Raw genomic sequence first — 21,731 nt, forward strand, 5'->3', positions numbered from 1 at the left:
CATTAATTGATTCCGTTGAACTCGTTCAATGTGGATGTCTAAGTCTTAAAGGTACAGCAGCAAAAACATAATTCAGATAAATGGTGGTTTTGGTGCACGAAACGTCGAATAATATAAAAGAACTGTAATAATAATATATAAATTTTATCTGGAGGATTTTAGGAAGAATGCTACTTTAGGTTGGTAAACAAACTGGTTGAAAATGTCAGAAACCTGGAAGATGCTTTACACTTTAAAAGTTTGCAATCAGTAAGATCTTATAAGATTTTCAAATCTCCAAAATGTAGTAAAAACGAGAACATTTTAAAATATTTTTCCAATTTAAACCTATTTTCTGTTGTAATGTGTTTCAAAGCAAAGATTGCAAAGGTTAAATTTTAGCGGCCATTTCAGTCTTCAGTGTCACATGATCATTTAGAAATCATTCTAATATGCTGATTTAGTGCTCAAGAAACAGCAATGTTACAAATTTTTTTTTAAATATTTTTCTGGAAACTGTGATACATTTTGTTTTTGTCATTTTTTTCAGTATTCTTTGATGGATCAAAAAACAGCCTTTACATGACTGTCACTTTTATATTACATTTTAAATTACATTTAGTCATTTAGCAGACGCTTTTATCCAAAGCAACGTACAAATGAGGACAACAGAAGCAATCCAAATCAACAAAAGAGCATGAAATACAAGTGCTATAACAAGTCTCAGTTCGCTTAAACTCAGTAACAAGGTCTTTTAAATAATATAATAAAAAGAAAACAGATAGAATAGAAAAAGATTAGATAGCTAGTTAGAATTGTTTTTGTTTTTTTTTAGAATAGAATTAGAATAGTGAGTTTTTTTATCTATTTTTTTTATCTTTGCTAAATTAAAGTATCAATTTATTTAATTTATTAAGCAACTCCTATAAATAAAATGAAAATAGAATGGAAGGACTCATGAAGAAACCATAAACATGAAATAGAACAAAAACCTTTAATTCACCCAGTTCTGTTCGAGACATTAGTCTGCTCAAATTATTACAAGAAAATGAGCGAGAAGGAAAATAAATGGTAAAAAAAAAGTTGAAAGAGTCTAAAGTTCAAAGTTTCTGTCGCTCATCATATAGGGCTAGTGAATGCTTACAGGGTTGCGATAAGCATTAACAGCTAATACATTAAGAGCTATGAAATATCCCAAACTCAAGTTAATGCCAAGCTGGAAGAAATCAATCTAATAATAGTAACAAATACAGTCTAGAGATACAGTACTGATGCACGAGAGCACATTAACTCATATAACGGCTGGAATTTGATCACTTTTCTCCTGAAAAAGTTTCTTGAGGGGATTCCTTCACAACAGATATTAACACTTTGAAATGTGAATGGATAAAATGGAAAGCCCACTGTATCAGGACTACAACAAGACCACCATCATGGTCAGAAATGTAATTTACTCCTGTTAAGTGCCTTTTTTCAAATGAACATACAGCCTTTATGCAGTCAATCATAACCCTTTCATAACTTTCCTAAAGAAATATAGTATCAGCTCACGCACAAACTTTTATCACAAAGTTTCAAACTGTTCCAGGAATAAAATATACATAGTTAGGTTTGAACATTGGGGACACCTGCATGATACCATGTTATTCTAGTAAATATTAATGCATGCTTTGGCTTGTATAGAGAGTTCTATGCAATGTGTAGCTTTAAATGTTAAAATGAAACCTTTCAAAACAACAACTAGTTTTGAGGTTACGTTGGCACATTGAAAGCAGGATAGTATAGTCATATAAAGATTAATGAACTGACACATGGAGAAAGAGATGGAAATTACAGACATAATAAAAATAAAATTTAGTGGTTGGTAGGAACGATGTTTTCTAACAAACAATTGGGTCCTGTAAAAATGCAGTTAAAACTATGCATAACCTTGGTTTTCCAAGAGATTACTGTAAGTCAGTGAATTGCAGTAGGAATTATACATCTCTAAGCTTTTTTCCTTCTGTCTGCCCGCTAGCAGTATCTTAAACTCCACAGCTCAGACTCATCCTCTTCCCTCCAGAGCTGAAGCTGGTGTCGGGACCAGACGGTGGCGGGGTGATGGACGCCCCTGGTGCTCACACGGCAGTACAGCAGCGGCTCTCAAACAGCTGTTCAATGACAGAGCTGTCTGCTAACGTAGACACATCACCCAAATCCCGCTCATTACACGCGATCTTCCGCAAGACACGACGCATAATCTTACCTAATAAAACAAAGAAAACCCTTGAGCATCACAGACATTAAGGCTTTAATAATAAACAGTGCAATACTAATAACCTGATCTGGTTTTTGGAAGGCTGGGTGCATTCTGAATGTAGTCAGGTGTAGCTATGGCACCGATCTTCTCTCTCACTGTTGGAGGAAAAAGGGAAGTGAAAAGAAAGTAATAACTTGTAGTTCATGAAAACAAAAAATAAACCCTCTTCAAATAAACCCCTTATAATAAATGCCATATTTACCTGTGCCCTTCAGCAAGTAGGAAATATAAAAATAAAGTTAAATTCTATATTAAATATAGATGAATCCTTAAAGCTACAGACGTCATTAATTTCCTCTTTTTTTTTTCTTTGATTAACCGACATCACAGCAGCTGGGTTATGAGGTTATTTGGCTGCTATTATTTTAAGAGCTACAGCTGCTGAACGTGATGCAGATCTGACACGCGCATGCTGGTAGTTTCAGTCGCGCTTTAATATAAAATGATTCAGGTTACAGTATTTATACGGTCTAATTGAAGAGCACACGCTCCGAGCACAGTATAACAGCTGACAGGACAGGAAGATTTAGTTTTCTGACAACATCTCATCTGACTGCAGTTCACTGTTGAAGCTACTACTGAAGCTCCTCGTCACCTGTAACGGTTTCGCGATCGTTTGACCCGCGCTGAGGTGAAGTAGAGAGCATGTCTGTAAAGTCTCCTGTTTGATGTGGTCGTGAAGATGTTCTGCGTCTAAATAAACGCAATTCTTGTAAAAAAATAAAAGAGACAGAAGCAGCAGTCGTGTGAGGAGTGGCCAACCTTAGCTCTGCCCCTGCATTGATTGCGTTAAATATTTTTAGCGTCACTAAACAAAAAAATTAATCGCCTGTGTTAATGCGCTAATTTTAGCGCAGATATACACAAACGTTTGTTTATCCTTATTGAGGTTGGCTTTATTGAAAAGAGCAGTTCAAATGTACGAGATTTTGCGCGTGCAAAGTTTCTCCACACAATGTAAAGGCCGTAATTACATCATACTTTACTGCATCATTTTAAAAAACAATTCATCCAGAAAATACACAATCTACATTATTTTACTGTAAAGTTAGTGTTTTTTTTTTTTACATTCAGCTACTGTTTCAGAGTCCACGGAGGGCAGCGTTCACCAAATGCAAAATTTGCATTCCTGTGTCCCGCATCCGTATACGTATGAATAGTCAATGGAACACAGAGTGTTTTACATGAGAGTGACTAAATATGACAGAATCGCAATTCTTGCATTAAATACTACTTTCAGTGAACACACCTTGCTTTTTAAGCTCCCCCTCCAGCTTTTGGTTGTAGTTGATTCCGTCATTGAGAGTGACAAAACAGTAGAGACTCTCGCCTTTAACAGTGTGTGGCCGCCCCACAACCGCTGCCTCAGCCACAGCTTCATGCTCCACCAGAGCCGACTCCACCTCTGCAGTGCTCAGCAAGTGCCCTGGAACAAACACATCCGGCACCAATGCATCAGAGCTTTTGCTCGATTACAGGACTTTTTGCTGGTAATTAGGCTACTTTACTGCTTTGTTATTCTCAGTGGAGATTTAAAAAAAAAAAAAACAAGCAAGATACAAATGATTGAAAAGCTTGCCCTGAATTTCATCATTAGCTTTTTTATGAAACTCATGAATCTGCATTACTTCAGCATCTATAGGTCCAGGCCACATTGGGGAAATTACAAAACAGGAGAAATTTTGAGATTACGTAATAGTATTAAAAGAACAATAAACGAACGAATGTCCTCATCTTTTACTCACCAGACACATTCAACATGTCATCTATCCTTCCGGTGATCCAGTAATACCCGTCCTTATCTCTTCGACAGCCTGGACAGACACAATACACCATTAACTAAAGCACAAACCGTCTCTCACTTCACACTCTTACATGATGCCCACTTATAGTAAAACTAAATATGAGTCACAGCACAAATTACCATCTCCAGTCACGTAGTACCCAGGGAATTTCTTGAAGTAGGTGGTTTCGAACCTTTCGTGGTTCCCGTACACAGTTCTCATCACACCTGGCCACGGCTGTTTAAACACCTGAGGAAGAGAAGCGCTTCGGTTTTAAACTTGAATTTCACATGTGGATCAAATTTAACTGATTCATTAGCATTAAGGAAAGTTTAAAAACATAGAAACACAAAAAAAAAAAAATAAATTCACTTAGTTTTACCAGATAGCCTTCACTCGGTCCTTCAAGTTCCTCGCCTGACTCGTTCAGAATAGCAGGTACAACCCCAAAAAAGGGAAATGTCTACAATATGTAAAAACATCAATCAATATACAGAAATTAATAAAAGTAATTCTACTGTACCACGCTATGCTTAATTTAACAAATGTTTCTGTTTTGTATAGTACTGTCTAATGATTAATCGCATCCAAAATAAATGTTTTTGTTTACATAATATTTGTGTGTGTGCTGTGTATTTATCATGTATATATAAATACACACAGCATATATTTTGAAAATACTTACGTGTATATTTATATAAATTATATAATATATAGATATATTAAATGTTACATTTTTCTTAAATATATACATGCATGTGTGTATATTTATATATAAATAAATGTAAACAAAATCTTTTATTGTGGATGTGGTTTATTCACGATTTGTATCATTTGTCTCTTTCAGCAACATGACAAATATATACACTAGTAACACTACTTTTCAAAAGTTTCGGCTCAGTTAGATTTATTTCTTTTTAAAAACTTATTTCATTTAGCACGGATGCACTAAAATACTAAAATGTGGCAATGAAGACATTTATAAATGTTACAAAATTTCCATTTCAAATAAATGCTGTTGTTTTCAGTTCCCATAGAAATATCAAGCAGCCCAGCTGTTTTTAATATTGATAAGATGATGTTTTTTAAGCACCAAATCAGCATACCTGAATGATTTCTCTTAGCGAACGGAGTCACTTTGTGAGCATAAGAGACTTCTTTCAAATACAAACACATCTTACCAGAATCAAACAAAGTTATTCATTTATTGATTCATATCACGTTCACTCACAGCTGAGCCAGGCTTCATGGGAGTAGCGGCCGGTAGAGGGGTCATCACATGCCCACCCTGATGAGGATGCAAACAAAAGACAAGTGTCTTACAGTAGACCGTTTCAAAGCAACACTGATGTTACTGCTCTGTTCTGAGTGATCTGAATCCAGTTCACACCGTCTCAGTCTGCCAGAAAGTGTCCACCACCGGACATCTCTTCTCTCCCACCACGCTGTAGTACCACTGCCAAGCTTCTGGGTTTATGGGCTCCCCTACAGTCCCCAAAATCTTCAGCGAGGTCCGTTTATACCTGATGACAACAAACACGAAAACTGGTCAGAAATTAAGGCACAGCTGAATGTATCAAAAATGATCTAGACACTTAAGATTAAATGACTTCAATTAGTCTTCAAGAAAAATCTTGATTACTGTAAAATGTGGAAGAAAGTCATTAAGTATGAGATGTATCTGATATTGTATCAAGATTATGTACTGCTGACTGAGGTCAGAAAGTTGGCACATCCTGGCACTAGTTGTATGCAAAAGCACACAATGAACAATGAATGGACTTATAAACGCTGCTCTGTTTACAGAGTTTGTAAGCAAACAGAGTACAGAGCAAACACATAACACATGAGAAGAGTACTATCAAGTGTTACTCTTTAGTATCTTTATAGTACTTAGGATCATTATCAACAAGTCTTATTAAATGGGAGAAAGTGTCCTAGATGTGTAACACATTACTGGGCAATGGCAATAAATACACATTCATAATACTGTCAATACTTATTCCTAAACATTATACTGTAACACAATACTGTATATATATATATATATATATATATATATATATATATATATAAAAAAAAAGAATAAAAAAAAATATACAATCAAGTTTATTAAGCTTTATCTTTTCACACTTTGAACAATGAATTTTTACACTGATCCAGTTATTCTTGATTATTGGAGAAGGACTTCGTGTTGTCACAGTACCAAAATGTCAGTATTCGGTACCGATACCAGTGAAAATCTATGGTTCTCTGTACCAATGCAAAACACAACTATGCTAATAACAAAAAAAAACAAAAAAACTTTTTAGCACTCAAAATAAAACCAATGCCATTCTTTACACTTATTTACAATTGTGTTTAACGTAATATAATTATGAAAAACAGTAAACAAGTTTCACCCAAATTGAATTTGTCTTTTAATGAAATTTAAAACACCTTTTTTCTTTTTTTTTTATATATAAATAAAGGGGATTTGCTATCAAAATTTAAACATGGCAGAAATATTGTGTGGTTTATTTCTTTAAAAAATAAAGTTGTATTAATTTTTTCAACAGTAGTAGCAGTATCACATACATTCTACTAAATAATAGTCATATTTCTAGCACAATGCCTTTATGTAAAAATGAACGTTTATTTTGACGGGCTATCGTGAATACCTTTCAATTGACACTGGTTTTACTGAAATGAAACAGTAAAATCTTGTGAAGTGACTCAGTTTTGGTGATGTTGTTTATGTATTTATGCCCTCATAAATGTTACATTTACATTTAGTTGTTACATTTATATTATTTACATCAAGCTTTTGAATGGTAAAGTATTGTTAGTGAAACTTCATAATGTTTCACTTGATTATACATTTAATCCCCTTTCACACTGCACGTCGGACCCGCAATATTTCCTGAACATTGCCGGGTCGCCTTCTGTGTGAAAGCAACCACGTCCCGGGATCGATTACCGAATTGAACCCGCGTTGGGGACCTAGTAACATCGCGGGGTTCGACCCGGGACGAGTGCTGTGTTAACAAAAGCCAAATCTAATTCCGTGTCGAAGTGATGACGCGCGTTATCACGCGAGATCAACGTTCGTGACGAAAACATATGTGCAAACTACAATGAAGCAGAGATCAGTTAGTTACTCACTTTCCGCACCGAGGCCGAGATCGTTTGCTTGCTTCAGTTAAAGTATAACGTGCCTAGCGTTGTCGATTCGTACATTACACGTCACGCGCTGATGACACGTGTCGTTACGGGATCTTCAAGGGTTGTGTGTGAAAGCACGCACATATACCGGGTCATCACTGGCAGTGTGAAAGTGCAAAATCTAGCGACCAGGGAACAATTGCAGGAACACTTTACCCCTGTATTTGCCGGAATGGCAGTGTGAAAGGGGCTTTAGTCAGGAATTATAGTTTGGAAAAAGTCTAACTAGAAAAATGTTTACACATTATGGGAAACCTACAAGTACAAGTATATCAATAAATAAAATAGACTTGTTCATGTTTATGATATCTGCTGAATAAAGCGCTTCATTGTTTTTTCGGAGGAAATCCAAATCTCAAATCCTGAGGTAATCCACATCACATCTTTTTGGGGTGAATTATGTCTTATTCTTCTCATCGCGAAGCAAACAGTAAAATAAAAAAACTTAAAGAACAGTCCCGCTGCGTTGTCTTCTGTTGTGTGGGCGTATTCAAGCTGTGTGCTTCAGTTTGAAACATTAGAATCTGAATAGAGCGTTCAGCGCGGGGTGTGGTCGCATTAGAAGATAATGAAGGGAGAAGTGAAAACGGACATCGCATTGTTTTCATATGGATTACTTGATCACAGAATATCTGTTTTCGGCAGCACTTGTTTAGTTTAAAAGTAGACATGTCAGGCTTTCTATAGATATCTCTCTCATGTCTCTTCGTTGAGTATTCACGGAGTTACAGTTCATTTTAATGACGCATGTCTAATGAAGATCAGCGCAGACAAAGGCTGCAGACAGCATACCTTGTTTGTTATTTTTATTTTATCAATGCACAAAGTTTTGTTATGTCTGTATACAAAAAAAAAGTAGACCCTTTACTGATTTGATTGATGTATTGCTCTTATTTGTACGATTAAAACTGAAAGTGTAATTTAAGTTATTTTCGGGGTTATCAGGAGAAAATGACTCATAATACGTATGCGCGTTAATAGACTCCAGAGGGTCAAGATTAAAATAACCGTTTTCTACAGTAATATATTGTAAAAATTTCATTTTTTCCTGTAATGGTCTTCAGTGTCACATGATCCTTCAGAAATCATTCTAATACACCAATATGCTGCTCAAAATCTTCGTATTATAAGTGTTGAAATGTTGTGCTGGTTAATATTTTTGTGAAAACTGTAATATGATATATATTTTTTTCTTTAATGAATACTAAAGAACAGCATTTATTTGTAATATAATTTTTTGTAACAGTGGTAAAGTCTCAAGTCACTTTTAATCAATTTAATGGAACCTTGCGGAATAAAAGTTTCTATTTAAAAAAAAAAAATCCCCTTACTAAGCCTACATTTCTGAATGGTAATGTTCATTTGCTATATGTTACCATTATGAATACTTTTTTTTTTTTTTTTGTCCATGAATTTTTAGGGTTTATTAATTTCCATGACATTTTTTCAGGCTCAGAAATCACAATTTTAAAACGGTCTTATTTTTTTTTCTGTGTGTGTGTAATTCTGTGTCGAAGTGATGACGCGCGTTATCGCGCAACTCTTTTACCGGCTGTTTTGAAGGAAGATCAACGTTCGAATTTGAATTTTTAGGGTTTATTAATTTCCATGACTTTTTCAGGCTCAGAAATCACAATTTTAAAACGGTCTGATTTTTTTTTTTGTGTGTGTGTGTGTACTAAATCTAGCACAGACACAACAGACACCAAACGTACTTCTGAACGGGCTCGCTGCCGTACTTCATCAGGAGCCGGATGGCCGTGGGTGCTGTGTAGAACTTGGAGACCTGATATTTATCTACAATCTCCCACATTCGGCTCACATCCGGGTATATGGGAAGACCCTCAAACTAAAAATAGAAGATTCAAAATCCATATTATACAACAATAAATGCTTACGTAGAGTCATAAATATGTTTTAATCAATTAAAGGAAGTGACTAAACAGGGCAAAATACAAATTCTGACAAAAAGTGCTCATCAGGACGTCCCCCTCACCAACACACTGGTCGCACCATTGGCCAACGGTCCATATGTGATGTATGAGTGACCGGTGATCCAGCCGATGTCCGCAGTGCACCAGTACACGTCATCAGAGTGATAATCAAACACCAGCTTAAAGGTGGACGCAGTGTAGAGCATGTAGCCACTCACTGTATGCAACACACCCTAGTGGAGTGGTACAAAAGATATGAAAATATAAATGTAAAGCAAATACCACAAAGTTGAAGGAGGACTGGGTTGTCTGGAGGATCTACCTTAGGTTTCCCAGTAGAGCCGCTGGTGTAGAGGATGAAGAGCGGGTCTTCTGAGTCACACCAGACAGGCTCACACTCCTTTGATGCTCCACCAATCAGAGAGTGCCAACACAAATCAACCTCAGGATTCCACGGCACCTGCACCAATCACAGCACAGACAGCGCTCATCGTTACCTCGTCCCCTATAACTGATAGTGTTCACTCTTGCTGGTGTCACACTTCAGAGAACACTGCAAAATTCAAGGATCCTGATGTTATCAGATCAGTCTGAGAAAGAACCGAGTCTGAGAAGAACAGAACAAATGCTGATTTCAGGTCTAGAGAAGTCCCTAGTTTGTTCTTAAATTGTAGTTGTAACATAACGTGTGTTCAAGTGATTTCAGTTGTGCCTTGTAGCCAAGTATGTACATCTGGTGTGTTAATATTTAAATGTGCTTTATCAATCTCGTACTGTCACAGAGGATAAAAGGAAATGTAGTTTTGTAGCCCGTCTCAAACTGGCTAAATGAGTAATATTTTCTGATGTCACAATCATCTATAAAAAGTAATTTTAGTTACTTCCTCATTTACACAAATATTTTATACAGCAAACTCTCCCAACAGCACAACCAGATCAGTGCCATTTTACCACTAGGTTTTTTTTTTTTTTTTGATTTTATTTGTACACGTTTCATTTTAGTTCAAGTTTTTAGCAATTATATTATGTGCTTGTCATTTTTTTTAAATATAATTTTCTAGTTACTTTTACTATATTTAGATATGTTAAATTTTCATTTTAGTAAAGTTTTTTATTTTGTTATGTTCTTTTGTCTTTTTATGTTTATTTAACTTTTTTTAAATTTAGGCATTTCAGTTTTCACTTTAATTTAAAATTTAAATTTAAGCAATTTTGTTATGTGCTTTTATCATTTTAGTTTTTTTTTTAATGTCTATTAATTTTCTATTTCTATTTCTTATTTCTGTGTGCTTTTTCAAAAATCTCTAATTAGCTAATTTTATTCTATTTTCTGTTTGGTTATTTGTTCAGTTTTCATTTTAAATCAGTAGCCAAGACAGCTTTTCACATTTTCGTATTTTTTCAAATTTTCATATCTAATATTTATATTTAGTTGCAGCCTCATTATATTTAATGTAAATAATTTAAGTTTAAGCTGACGATAAGACTGCTTAACCTTTTTTTAACCCCTTTCATATTACAATTAACTTTGTTTTTATAGGGGAAAAGTCACTTAGATGATTTAATAATAATAAAAAAAATAAAATAAAAAAAAGCATTCACTTTGTAAATACACTCATTCCAGACTGACTTAAAAGCAGGAAAAGGATGTTGTATGCAAATAATGCATGTACTGCATTATTTTGAGGCTCATGTTTGTATTTATTTTATAAATACAAATGACTTCTGATTCATTAAGTTCAATCTAACCAAAGTGAATGGAGCGCAAAACCCCTTCTGCTTTGGTCAAAGGCATTCTCAAAACTGAAAGAGAAAGCATCTGAAAAGATCAGGTTGAGTTAATAACACAAAACACAAAGACACTAACTGACAAACAAAAAGAGACATGAACGTAACAGACAACTCTACAAGTCTAGTTCTTCATGCATAGAGAGAACTATCAAATCCATTAGACAGTCTGGGCAGAAAAAGGTTCAGCACATACAACTGCTAACACAAGACAAGAGAGAGCTGTTAGTCTCTAGTCCCTATAACCATATAAAAGCTTTCTAGATCGTGCAATAGTGGACCAATAAAGTTTATGTGAGGAGATCATTTAAAACACAGACACAAGGACACACCAGTCATTGAGCAGAGCTGTGACTATCAGTACTTTTACTAGACACAGTAAAAGGTTTTCAGTGCTGGCTTATGGATCAGAATTGGCGATCGGATCAAATGGAAACACTTCATAATAATCATCATTTATAAACGTTATAATACTGAACAGCAGTTGGTCTCTCAAAATTTTGGATTTAACGAATAACTATTTGACATTTTCTGTGCATTAAGACATGGCTCTGAAAAAGCAAGAATGTGTCTTTAAATGATGGCCTCATAACTTACTGTAGAACACCAAGCCTGATGCATGTGTAAATTGCATTTGCAAAAGCAAACACACACACAGGGTTCTGTGAGAATGTGAAGATAGTAATAAACGTCTCGAGAGATCCAAAGAAAACAAGAGAGCACACAACCCCGTGTTAATAAGACAGGAGGAGGTTAAACAAAACAAGTTATGCACAAAAGAGACATGAAATACCTGCGGGGACGGACGGACCTTCCTTACTCTTTCTTTCTGTTTCTCCTGCTAAAGGGGGTTAATGGAGAGGTTACTTACACCGAAAGAGGAAAAGGACACACAAGACATGGACCCACATTGAAGGAGGAGATGAAATGCCAAAGATATTTCACATAAAAGTCCAACAGACATTTAGGGTTGGGTATCGATTGAGTTTTTTACGATACCGGTGCCATTTCAATACTTTTAAAACGGTACCAGTGCTTGAACGGTGCCTGAACCGATACTTAAAAAAATATTGTAAAAAAGAGCCACAAAAAACTATGGATAACATTAAAGAACATTAAAAATATTTAAAATAAATCCAAAGCATTCACAGGCACCTTGGATGCACTCATTTCCCAAGCTGTGCTTCCCTTATTTAAGGCTAATACATTCATTTCACGATCTGGATCACCGTTTAATAGAAAACCACACATAATGTTTCTACTGTATCCCTGTCAATCTCTCTGATATTTAGTTAAGATGAGTGCTGTCACGGTCTTTAATCAGTTCTGTATATGACTGAATGCTCATTCTTTATAAAGTAGCAACAATGTCGTTTGTAAAGTACAGTACTGTGCAAAAGTCTTAGGCACATTAGTATTTTCGTGTTCAGCCAGATTTTTATATCTTTTGCTGTAGTGTGTCAGTAGAAAATATCAGTTCACATTTAGTTTGTCTCAGTTTCATCTGTTTCTTCATGTAAATCACAGACAGATTCGATGATGGTGAGATCAAAGCACCGGCTGTTGTCAGACTGCTTGTGCATTCAAAAACCTCACTAGATTATTATTACAATTCATGGCAAAACGAATGCTTGGAAATGTAAACCGATATTTTCTAATGACACACTACAGCAAAAGATATAAATAACTGGCCGAACATCATTCTTTGGGGTGAAAATACTAAAGTGCCTAAGACTTTTGCACAGTAGTGTATGTATAAAGTATGTTATAATTAAATTAAGTATATTTAAATAAGTGTAATTAAAGTATGCGTTCAAAAGTGTTCATATGGGTTTCGGTACCCAACCCAACAGACATTATTAGAATTATGGTTTTAAGGTCATCTTGCATTGATGAATGTCACACATATTACATTCAAAGGTCTTCAGCACAACAGCTCAGAGAAATCACAGCAGGCCTTTACAGATTTACAACAGTGACGAACCATTGTTAAATAAGCGAGAGATCTCTGTAACACTCAGGATAATGCACAACTCCACAGGACAAGAGTTAATGTTTGAGAAATCAGGACAAAGGGATACTGCAGTACTTTTCATCTGAATCTATTTCCCATTCACTCAGACAGCTCTCCATTGATTCAGGTGTTATAATACATGAAGGCAAACTTATTTCCATATGCAAAGCATGTGGTTTCTTTTTAACCTACATTAGAGAGTCAGCTAGCTCACAGGGCTTAGCTGTAAAAACACATCATTAGCAACTCAAAAATCAAATCAAAGTGGTTCAAATCAAATATAGTGGTTAGTACATGTGCGCATGAGGAAAACGTATATTAAAATGTATATTAAACACATTTCAGCATTGATGTTGCAATGACAATCAGAAATGTTTCTTGAGCAGTAAATCAGTATATTAGACTGATTTCTGAAGGATCATGTGATTAATGTTTTTACTGCACCTTTGATCAAATAAATACAGCTTTGGTGAGCTTAAGGACTTCTTACAAAAACACCTGTAGCAATGAGTAGATATCCAACCGAGCAAGAAACAAATTGAGATGAAAAAACTGAAAGTGTGAAGGCTGTTAGCTGTAAAGCTGTGGTGCAGGGGTAAAGCTCACCTGCAGATCAGGGCAGGTGCGTTTCGCTGGGGGCGACAGGGACCCAGACGAAACCTCATCTTCTCTTGTGAGGTGTTTGAGCATTATACATTTGTCCACTGTGAAAGACCTGCCACAGTAAAAGACACGAAAGACTTAAGTGAACTGAAGAGAGACACTCTGTTGAGCACATGCACTGCTACAGTGGCCACTTCATTAGCCGTCCAGTATTTCAAAATAGAGAAAGATTTCTGAAGGATCATGTGACACTTAAGACTGGAGTAAAGCTGCTGAAAGTTCACAGGAATCGATTTAACAAATCTGAACTGTAATAATATTTCCTGATTTGTTATTAGTTGTGTTGAAATCTAAAACTATCAGTAAATGCCATTTCCCAAACGCTGTCCAGTCCAGTATTTCTTACTTGAAATATTTTCTTAAAGAATCATTCAAGGACTACAGTTATTGAGTGGAACCGAATCAGAACTGTATTAGTGAACCAAATTGGAAACAAGCATCATTTTTCCAATCTTCTATCATGGTCCTTTATTCTGCTCTTCCACGTTCAACAAACTGAGCCTAATGAAGTGGCCACTGTGAAGACGTGCACATATGATAAGCACAGTTTATTTTACTAGTTATCTAGTGGTTATCATACTTGTCCCTGCATTTCTGTAGTGCCTCGTCAGCTATAAGCTTCAGACTGATCAGCTTATCACCGCGGTAAAAGCCATCTGAGAAAGACAGAGAGAGAAACACACAATAAAACAGCTTTTATCACCTTTTCATTTACTTAAAACCTAATATTTAAGGTGTTAGTTTATCTTCCAGCCTTTAAAAACAACTCGATGATGGATTATGGAGTCACATTTATACCAAACACTCTTTCTGAACTTGTCAAACTCAGCATTTAGTTTCCCGTCACTTCTCAAAAGTAAAAATTACAAATCACAGCCGCCGGCTAAACAGCTTTTGATAGGAATATGATTACTTCACTCTTCAATTCCCAGACTTGTGAACAATGTGAAATAGAAGTAAATGGAAATGCAGCTGATTGACTTTGGGATCAGCTGCTTTAAGATTACACACTTTGAGTAAATGACTTCTGATTTCCTTGTCATGCGTTCCTTACCTGCCGTTATAAGAATACAGCATTGAGAGTCCATGATCCTTTCACACAAAGACTCAGATGAGAAACCGGCAAACTGGGTTGTGAACACAAAAATGAGAGTAAATCCAATGTTGCAATGACATATTGTGATATTTTTCTTATGTACTGGATCTCTGACACAGTGCCAACTCTTTTCTGTAAACACTTGAACTGTTGTATGAAAAAGTCTGATAGAGATCACACCCTGCTAAACAAGTATGGGTACTTTGTTTTTACATGTTTCACAAACAGCCGGTTGGTCAACACAGTTAAGATTGAAGAGAACAAACAAAATGATTTGGAAATGACAAAAGACTGACCACTATAGAGTGGACCGCTCCAATCCGAGTGCAGGCCAACATGGCCACCACCAGCTCCACCACCATGGGCATGTAAATAGATACACGGTCACCTTTCTTCACACCTGCAAGGTCAGAGAGAGAGAGAAAGAGACTGGACATCGCCCTAATGCACAACATCACGGTCAAATCTTTAACCAGCTGCTGGTCACTATTATACCAACATTTGTGATTTACCTTGCGACTTGAGCACATTGGCAAACTTGCAGACTTGCTGAAGCAGTTCTCTGTACGTCACCGTCTTATAATCTCCAGGTTCATTACCCTCCCTGTCCAAAACAATATCCAGAAATATTACTCTCATAAGCCACAGTAATTGTTCAGTTTCCACAAAAATATTACACCGCAAACTGTTCTCCAGAAATGATATTTCCGGCCCGAGACTCGAACCCACAACCTTAGGGTTAGGAGTCAAACTCTCTAACCACTAGGCCACGACTTCCCTTAATCAGGGGTTTGAACATTAGACACTGAGACGGTTAACAAAACATGTTTTTGCATCTCCTAGATTCATCTCTATTTTACATTTTAACGCTCTACATTTGTTTCTGATCTGTTTTGATTACTGTAATCCTCTGCTGTGAGAAGTGTCCTTAAACGTCTCCTACAGGTTAATAAGTCACTTTTTTGCCTTTGTATGTCAGCTGACATTCTTAAATTAGTTTTCAGACCGATAGGAAAAAAAAGTCTGGCAAACAACAAAAACTGCAGAAGAGATGCACACTTGAGCATTTCAAACTGAATTCTGAAATTATTTCTGAACGCATGTCGTAACAAGAAACGATTGAACAATTCACAATTGCTAAACTGGCATTGTGAAAACAGAGAACTAGCAACAGCCCCAGACAACATTTGTAGCACATAAAGTCTTCAATGACTGCCAAAAAAGTCCTTGGGAACTGCATGGGCAGCATTCAGCATAGATATGCACATGAAGAAATAAACTCCATGAAGATGAAGTACTGCAGATGCACCTCATTCTGGGTGGAGCGCTACTGGAGGGACCTGGTTCAAGCGTTCATGATTTACTAAAACAGCCTGAGAGACTAAATTCCTCTCAGTTTAGCTCTTACTTACCCCTGTCTGTCAACATTTGCCATGTTAATGTATTAATAGCTCAGGCCCAGTAATATTATATTGACTATTGAGGTAACCTGGAAGGGATCTAAACCATTTCAATGTGTGGCCAAATATCCAGGTCTCAACCTGAAGGCAACTGTGGTTAAAGAACTGGGCTGACTCATGAAAAACTGAACCATGAGCAATCATCATAAACCAAGGCTGATTCTGATGTATTACATGTGCTGTACTGTATGTTGTTTTATATAAAAGCATAGGCTAAAAGGGCAGTCAAAAGTAGAAACATTGAAATTTAAAACACTGACGCCACTCTGAAAATATAATGTCACATGCACACCTTTCGGGTTAAACTGAAACATGCTTCACAAATACTAACCAGTAAAAAGCCACTTTGTCACTCAGTTTCCTCTCATAGACGTTGCGGTCTAAAACATTATAGCAGATGTTAGTTGTGGCTCCTTCCATGCATTTCACGAAAATTTCACCCTTGGTTACGTCGAAATTGTAGTCCAGAAACTTCCCGGTGTATTTTGTCTTCCAGAAAAAATCTTTGGCAACATCTCGCCAGAACTCTGGACACAACAGGACAAACACAGCAGATAATTAATGAACAGCAGATTCAGAAAAATAAATCTCATAAATCTCCCAGCTATCAATGGCACGAACAACAAAGGGTAAATGTTTAAAAAATACATTAAAATGTGTTGTTGTCTTTTCTACTAAGTGCATAACGATTTTAAATAATTAATTTAAAAACAACAATAATAAATGCATTCATGGTGTACTATTATTATTATTAAACACATTATATTTAAATTGTACTACTATATAAGCAAGTTTTTTTAAATAATTTTTTCAAGTACTTAAAAAAAACAATAATACTTTGTTAATATATTTATTATATATAAAAAAACACTATCACAATGTTTTATTTGTTTTAATATAAATGGGGCAGTGTTTTTAAGCATATCATAAGGGCATGTGGTGCTTTTTCTAGGAAGGGCATGTGGGCAAATTAATTTTTATTTTTATAAATGTACTTTAATGATAAGACAGCAACAAGCATATTAACAACATGTTGTTATTATTAAAAACAAATGTATTTATATTTTATTTCAGTTGTACTCCTATAAACAGGGTTAAGTGTTTTATTAAAGCATATCTACAAATGAATGTGGTGTTTTGTTTATCTCTAAGAAGTGGGCTAAGGAATTTCTTTCTTTTTTTTTATTAAATTTTTTATAATATTGCTGATAACAACGACACCTTCAATACACACAAACAACTAAATATAGTTACGCTGTGTAGATCCTACAATAACAGATTAAATGCTATAATTACAACCAAATGATAAACAACTTCATAATACAGCATCATAGGTGGGTTACTGAGGTCCAAAACTGCTCTCTATCAAGTGCACAGTGCTTTGAGACACAGCCAAGCGTCGCTTTTTCTCACAAAACAACAGTTTTTAACCTGTTCATGACCAGCTCAATGCCACTCACCCTCAGGAGACTCGACAGATCTGATGTAGAGCTCCTTGTATTTCTCAAAGCTGGCGATGTGCGCTTGCTTCTTCAAGTCTCCTGAAGCATGTAACACATCCTCGCCTGGAGCCTTGTCGGGAATCATTTTAATAACCAATGCAACAGACGCAAATAAGTTAATACAACTGCACCTTAGAAATACACACACGATCACTGGCCTAACGTGTGTAAGTTAAGTCACTTCCGTGTGGGAGAGTTTCACTCCCAAACAGCCGCTGTGTGCATTGGAGACTGAAATGTTGAACAAAATAAAAGTTCAATCTAGATTCTGCTTCTGGGGTTTAGCGAAGCGGCGTCGATCAGGATTCAGTTTAAAGAGCACGCGCTGTCCGAGACGCGTTTAAAACTTGCAATGATTAATATTATTATTATTATTAGAACAAACAGATTAAATGTTGCTCCGCGGTAAGTGATTTAGGATATAGATATATATACACATATATATAAAAATAAACTAGATGTACTTGAGAGCTGTCAAGCAGTCTCCTGGAGCTAGAGGTTATCTTGTTTGAGCTCGATTAAAGCTGGAAATAATTCCCGGCATTAGAGAAGGAATGCAGTGTTCATCTGAAGCAAACATGCAGTCAAAACAACCGTGCATGCAGCATGAGATCAATCATTCTTCCACGCGTGGATTACAGATCCTCGGTGCGTCTGCAGAACAGCCATTGAAGCGTAGAAATAACATTCACTGCTAGAAGAGCAGTTAACGCGAAACACAAGTCCGCAGATGGACGGGGCTTAATCTACCGGATGTTGTTTCCCATTGGTCCGATGTGATGGCTCGCTTTTAATTTATTCATTTATTTTAACAAAATTATACATTATAATCAATAAATCTAAAACTAAAATGGGGAATATAAATGAGTCACATTTTTGAACAACTTGCAAACAGCTTCAGAGTCTCAGAATTTAAGCTGTGGGTTTTATTGGTGAATTTACATTTAACTGAAATCGAATCAAAAGTATACACATATCAATCTTATTTTGAGCTATAGGTTTAGTGGATTTTGCAACAGTTTTCACTTGAAAGAAACTTTACGCTCTTCTATATCATAGACGATATTAGTATTAAACACTTCTAATACAGCAGTCGTTTTCTAGAGTATGTTCTGGGCCACCAAACGCCCTCTAGAGGAGGAACCTTAGCAGAACACAGAACCAATCACAGAATCACACGGAGCATGTTTGAGCTCACAGTGACCTCCACAGGACGGAGGGCCATCGTGTGTGGACTGCATGCATGTATTATATATATATATATATATATATATATAAAAAAAAACACTGTGACCTGATGGTTAACTAAGCACCTCCTCTTAGCACCCCATCTGGCAAGTTAAAACCCATCCAAAAGTTTGCTTTACAGCTCAGGGTAGCACATGTAAATAATTTGCCAATTATAACAGGAAACTATATCCTGTCCAATCAAAATACAGATTGGACTCTGTACTCCCTTAACACCACAGCTTGTCTTTTCCTATAATGGTTAAATCTAATTATACAATAACTTACAATTGATATTTCAAGTTTCATCATTTGAATTAATCATGCCCCTTTAAGCAGCCATTAATAATTGTCAGACTCACACCATTAAAAACACAAAACACAGTTGTCCTTTTTCATTATTATTTTTTTAATTTATGAAAACGTTCCAATCCTTTTTAGGCATTCCTGTAAAGAGAAAACAATTATCAGAAGCATAGTCAGCATGCACGTGTAACAAACAGGCGGACAGTTCAGACCCGAGTCTATAATTAGATCACAGATTTTATAAACAACTGTAGAAATTCTGTGATTATGTCAGCTTTTAAAATTAAGAAGTCTTTCACAGTATTAAAGAGACTTTTAACTGTTTCAAGACAAAGAATTTCACAGAAAGACATTTGTGCAGTAAAGGGCTTTGCACACAATTTTGGCTTTTGCTTCTATGGTGGCTCAGAGCGGTCTCTCAAAACAATTCTGAAATTGCTTGCTACGGAAGCGAAAAATGCAGAAAATCAAACCCTACCCAATTCTTTTCTTTTTAAGTTTCAGAGGCAGTTTGTGAACATGACTGACACAACATGAGGTACTTTAAAAAAAATTAACAAGCAGAAATTTCAAAGCCAGTGTGCAATGACCTTAACTCTTAAAGGTGCTCACTGACTGACACTGGAATAAAGAAATCAGCTGCTGAACAGGAAAATCTTACAGTAAGTTTAAAGTATCTTTTTGCATAGCTACAAACTTAACACAAGTGGCTTCAGAAAGCAATTAAAACCTGCCAGAAAAATAAGGATAATAATGATAATAATAATAATAGTGTAGCTCAATTGGTAGAGTATTACATGATAAGTAAAACTTGATAGCCTGAATGCACTGTAAGTTGCTTTGGATAAAAGCGTCTGCTAAATGCATAAATTTAATTTTAATTTAATGAAGGAGATGAAAAAACAGCGGTTTAGTGACATGGGCTTACTTCGCCACAATGCTGTCGTTCTTGGCGAGCCTCAGGAGGGAGTCGTCAGCTTCACCCTGCAGAACACAAATCAAACATCTGTGCTTTCACGTTTATATGCACACATTACAAGTGTCAGACTTTAGTACACTACACATAGACGCAGAACAAAAGATCATGCAAAAATGAACTTTTTATCCACACGACTCCAATATATTGATAAATTTGACACAAACACAGCTTTTCCCTTCATAAGATGTGAATCGATGGACTTGTATGGATTACGATTTTATCAGCTGTTTGGACTCATTCTGACGGCACCCATTCGCTTCAGATTATTAATTGGTGAGCAAGTGATTTAATTCTAATTATCTCCAAATCTGTTTGGATTAAGAAGCAAATTATTCTACATTTTAAGATAGTACAAGGCTAAACTTTAATTTTTATTTGAACATACCATTCTCCGGATAGCACCGCAGATGGCGTAGGTCTTGAACTGTCCATTGAACCGTCCTGTAGCCTTGTCCACCTGTAAAGACCATTAGCAGCAGCTCATTAATCACCACAACTCTTGGTTGACTAATACATCTTTCGGCATCTAACAGTGGCCATTCTGGCTTGTGCTACTGTGTAACAGTTTTGTCAATGGAAAAAACAAAATTTTTGTAATTCACATACATTTTATTTGCAATAATTAAACTTGCATTTTATTGATATGTATGCAATGCAATTTAATAACCTGTATACACACATATAAACAAAAGACTAGTTTTGTAATGGTCAAAACTGTGTCAAACCTCAGCGATGTTGATCTGGATGGAGGCATGGTCCTTGGCACCAATAATTCTGTTACTAGCAGAACTAGAAACACACACAAGAAACACTCTCAAGATGAATAAACGTGTGCACTCACGCAGTTTTTAACTTTACATCTGTGGCTAGATACAAACGATGACGGACAGCTATTGGTGAGCGAACATGAATATTATTTAAATAATCATATATAATAAAGATATATTCTATTAAAAAAAACGGTTTCTGTTCAGTTGGACTTAACCTCACCATTTGCGAGGGACGTACAGGTCCACGAATTCACCAGCGTCGTTCTGCATCCTGACTTTATCTGACTGTCAATCAGCTCAGTCTGCGGCAAACAATCAAATCAGTACATGTCAAGGCAGTGATCAGCTTTATTAACACGAAACACCTTTCTTTACAGGCTGGTCGCAGAGCTGAGTTATATATTTACAATGGGTGGTTAACTCGAGTAAAGGAGCGCTGCTCTCACACATGTGTAACGTTACACACTCAGCCCTGCTCTTTCACCAACAATAAAACACGCAGAAAACTGACTATTAGGCGAATATGTGATACACGCTGTATAAAACAGTCCCCTGCATAAATGGTGTGAGACAAATGTTGTAAATGTTAGCTCAAACCCGTAAAAAACATACTAGTAAACTAGAGCTCATGCCGCTCTTACCGTTTATAACAAATGGCCGACGCGGAAAGGAAAGAGAAAGGGTCAGGAGGAAGTGACGTAACACGGAACACAAAATAAGAGTGAG

At 36.1% G+C, this 21,731-nt stretch overlaps 2 protein-coding genes across 5 annotated transcripts; both read right to left on the reverse strand.

The window, feature by feature from the left end:
* Positions 1-959: 959 nt before the first annotated feature.
* Positions 960-18,416, reverse strand: LOC128011652 (acetyl-coenzyme A synthetase, cytoplasmic-like). Of its 2 annotated transcripts, XM_052594299.1 has the most exons (19): positions 17,682-18,416; positions 16,553-16,748; positions 15,274-15,365; positions 15,058-15,161; positions 14,720-14,792; positions 14,246-14,321; positions 13,609-13,717; positions 11,782-11,829; positions 9,523-9,660; positions 9,263-9,433; positions 8,982-9,115; positions 5,453-5,585; positions 5,294-5,350; positions 4,445-4,525; positions 4,203-4,311; positions 4,024-4,092; positions 3,528-3,704; positions 2,299-2,373; positions 960-2,224 (listed from the first exon to the last, which is right to left on the reverse strand). In XM_052594299.1, the coding sequence occupies exons 1-19, from the start codon at positions 17,806-17,808 to the stop codon at positions 2,097-2,099; spliced, it is 2,097 nt and encodes a 698-aa protein (XP_052450259.1). In that variant the 5' UTR covers positions 17,809-18,416; the 3' UTR covers positions 960-2,096. The 2 variants fall into 2 exon arrangements, with proteins under 2 accessions (XP_052450259.1, XP_052450260.1); XM_052594300.1 differs by lacking the exon at positions 11,782-11,829 and having other exon boundaries at positions 17,682-18,415.
* A 919-nt stretch (positions 18,417-19,335) lies between these two features.
* Positions 19,336-21,731, reverse strand: LOC128011083 (40S ribosomal protein S21). Of its 3 annotated transcripts, none has more exons than XM_052593156.1 (6): positions 21,647-21,731; positions 21,226-21,307; positions 20,961-21,024; positions 20,621-20,692; positions 20,185-20,240; positions 19,336-19,397 (listed from the first exon to the last, which is right to left on the reverse strand). In XM_052593156.1, the coding sequence occupies exons 2-6, from the start codon at positions 21,273-21,275 to the stop codon at positions 19,388-19,390; spliced, it is 252 nt and encodes an 83-aa protein (XP_052449116.1). In that variant the 5' UTR covers positions 21,276-21,307; positions 21,647-21,731; the 3' UTR covers positions 19,336-19,387. The 3 variants fall into 3 exon arrangements, with proteins under 3 accessions (XP_052449116.1, XP_052449118.1, XP_052449119.1); XM_052593158.1 differs by having other exon boundaries at positions 21,413-21,653; XM_052593159.1 differs by lacking the exon at positions 19,336-19,397 and having other exon boundaries at positions 20,179-20,240.

Source organism: Carassius gibelio, chromosome B23 (genome assembly GCF_023724105.1).
Source record: "Carassius gibelio isolate Cgi1373 ecotype wild population from Czech Republic chromosome B23, carGib1.2-hapl.c, whole genome shotgun sequence".
Taxonomy (NCBI): domain Eukaryota; kingdom Metazoa; phylum Chordata; class Actinopteri; order Cypriniformes; family Cyprinidae; genus Carassius; species Carassius gibelio.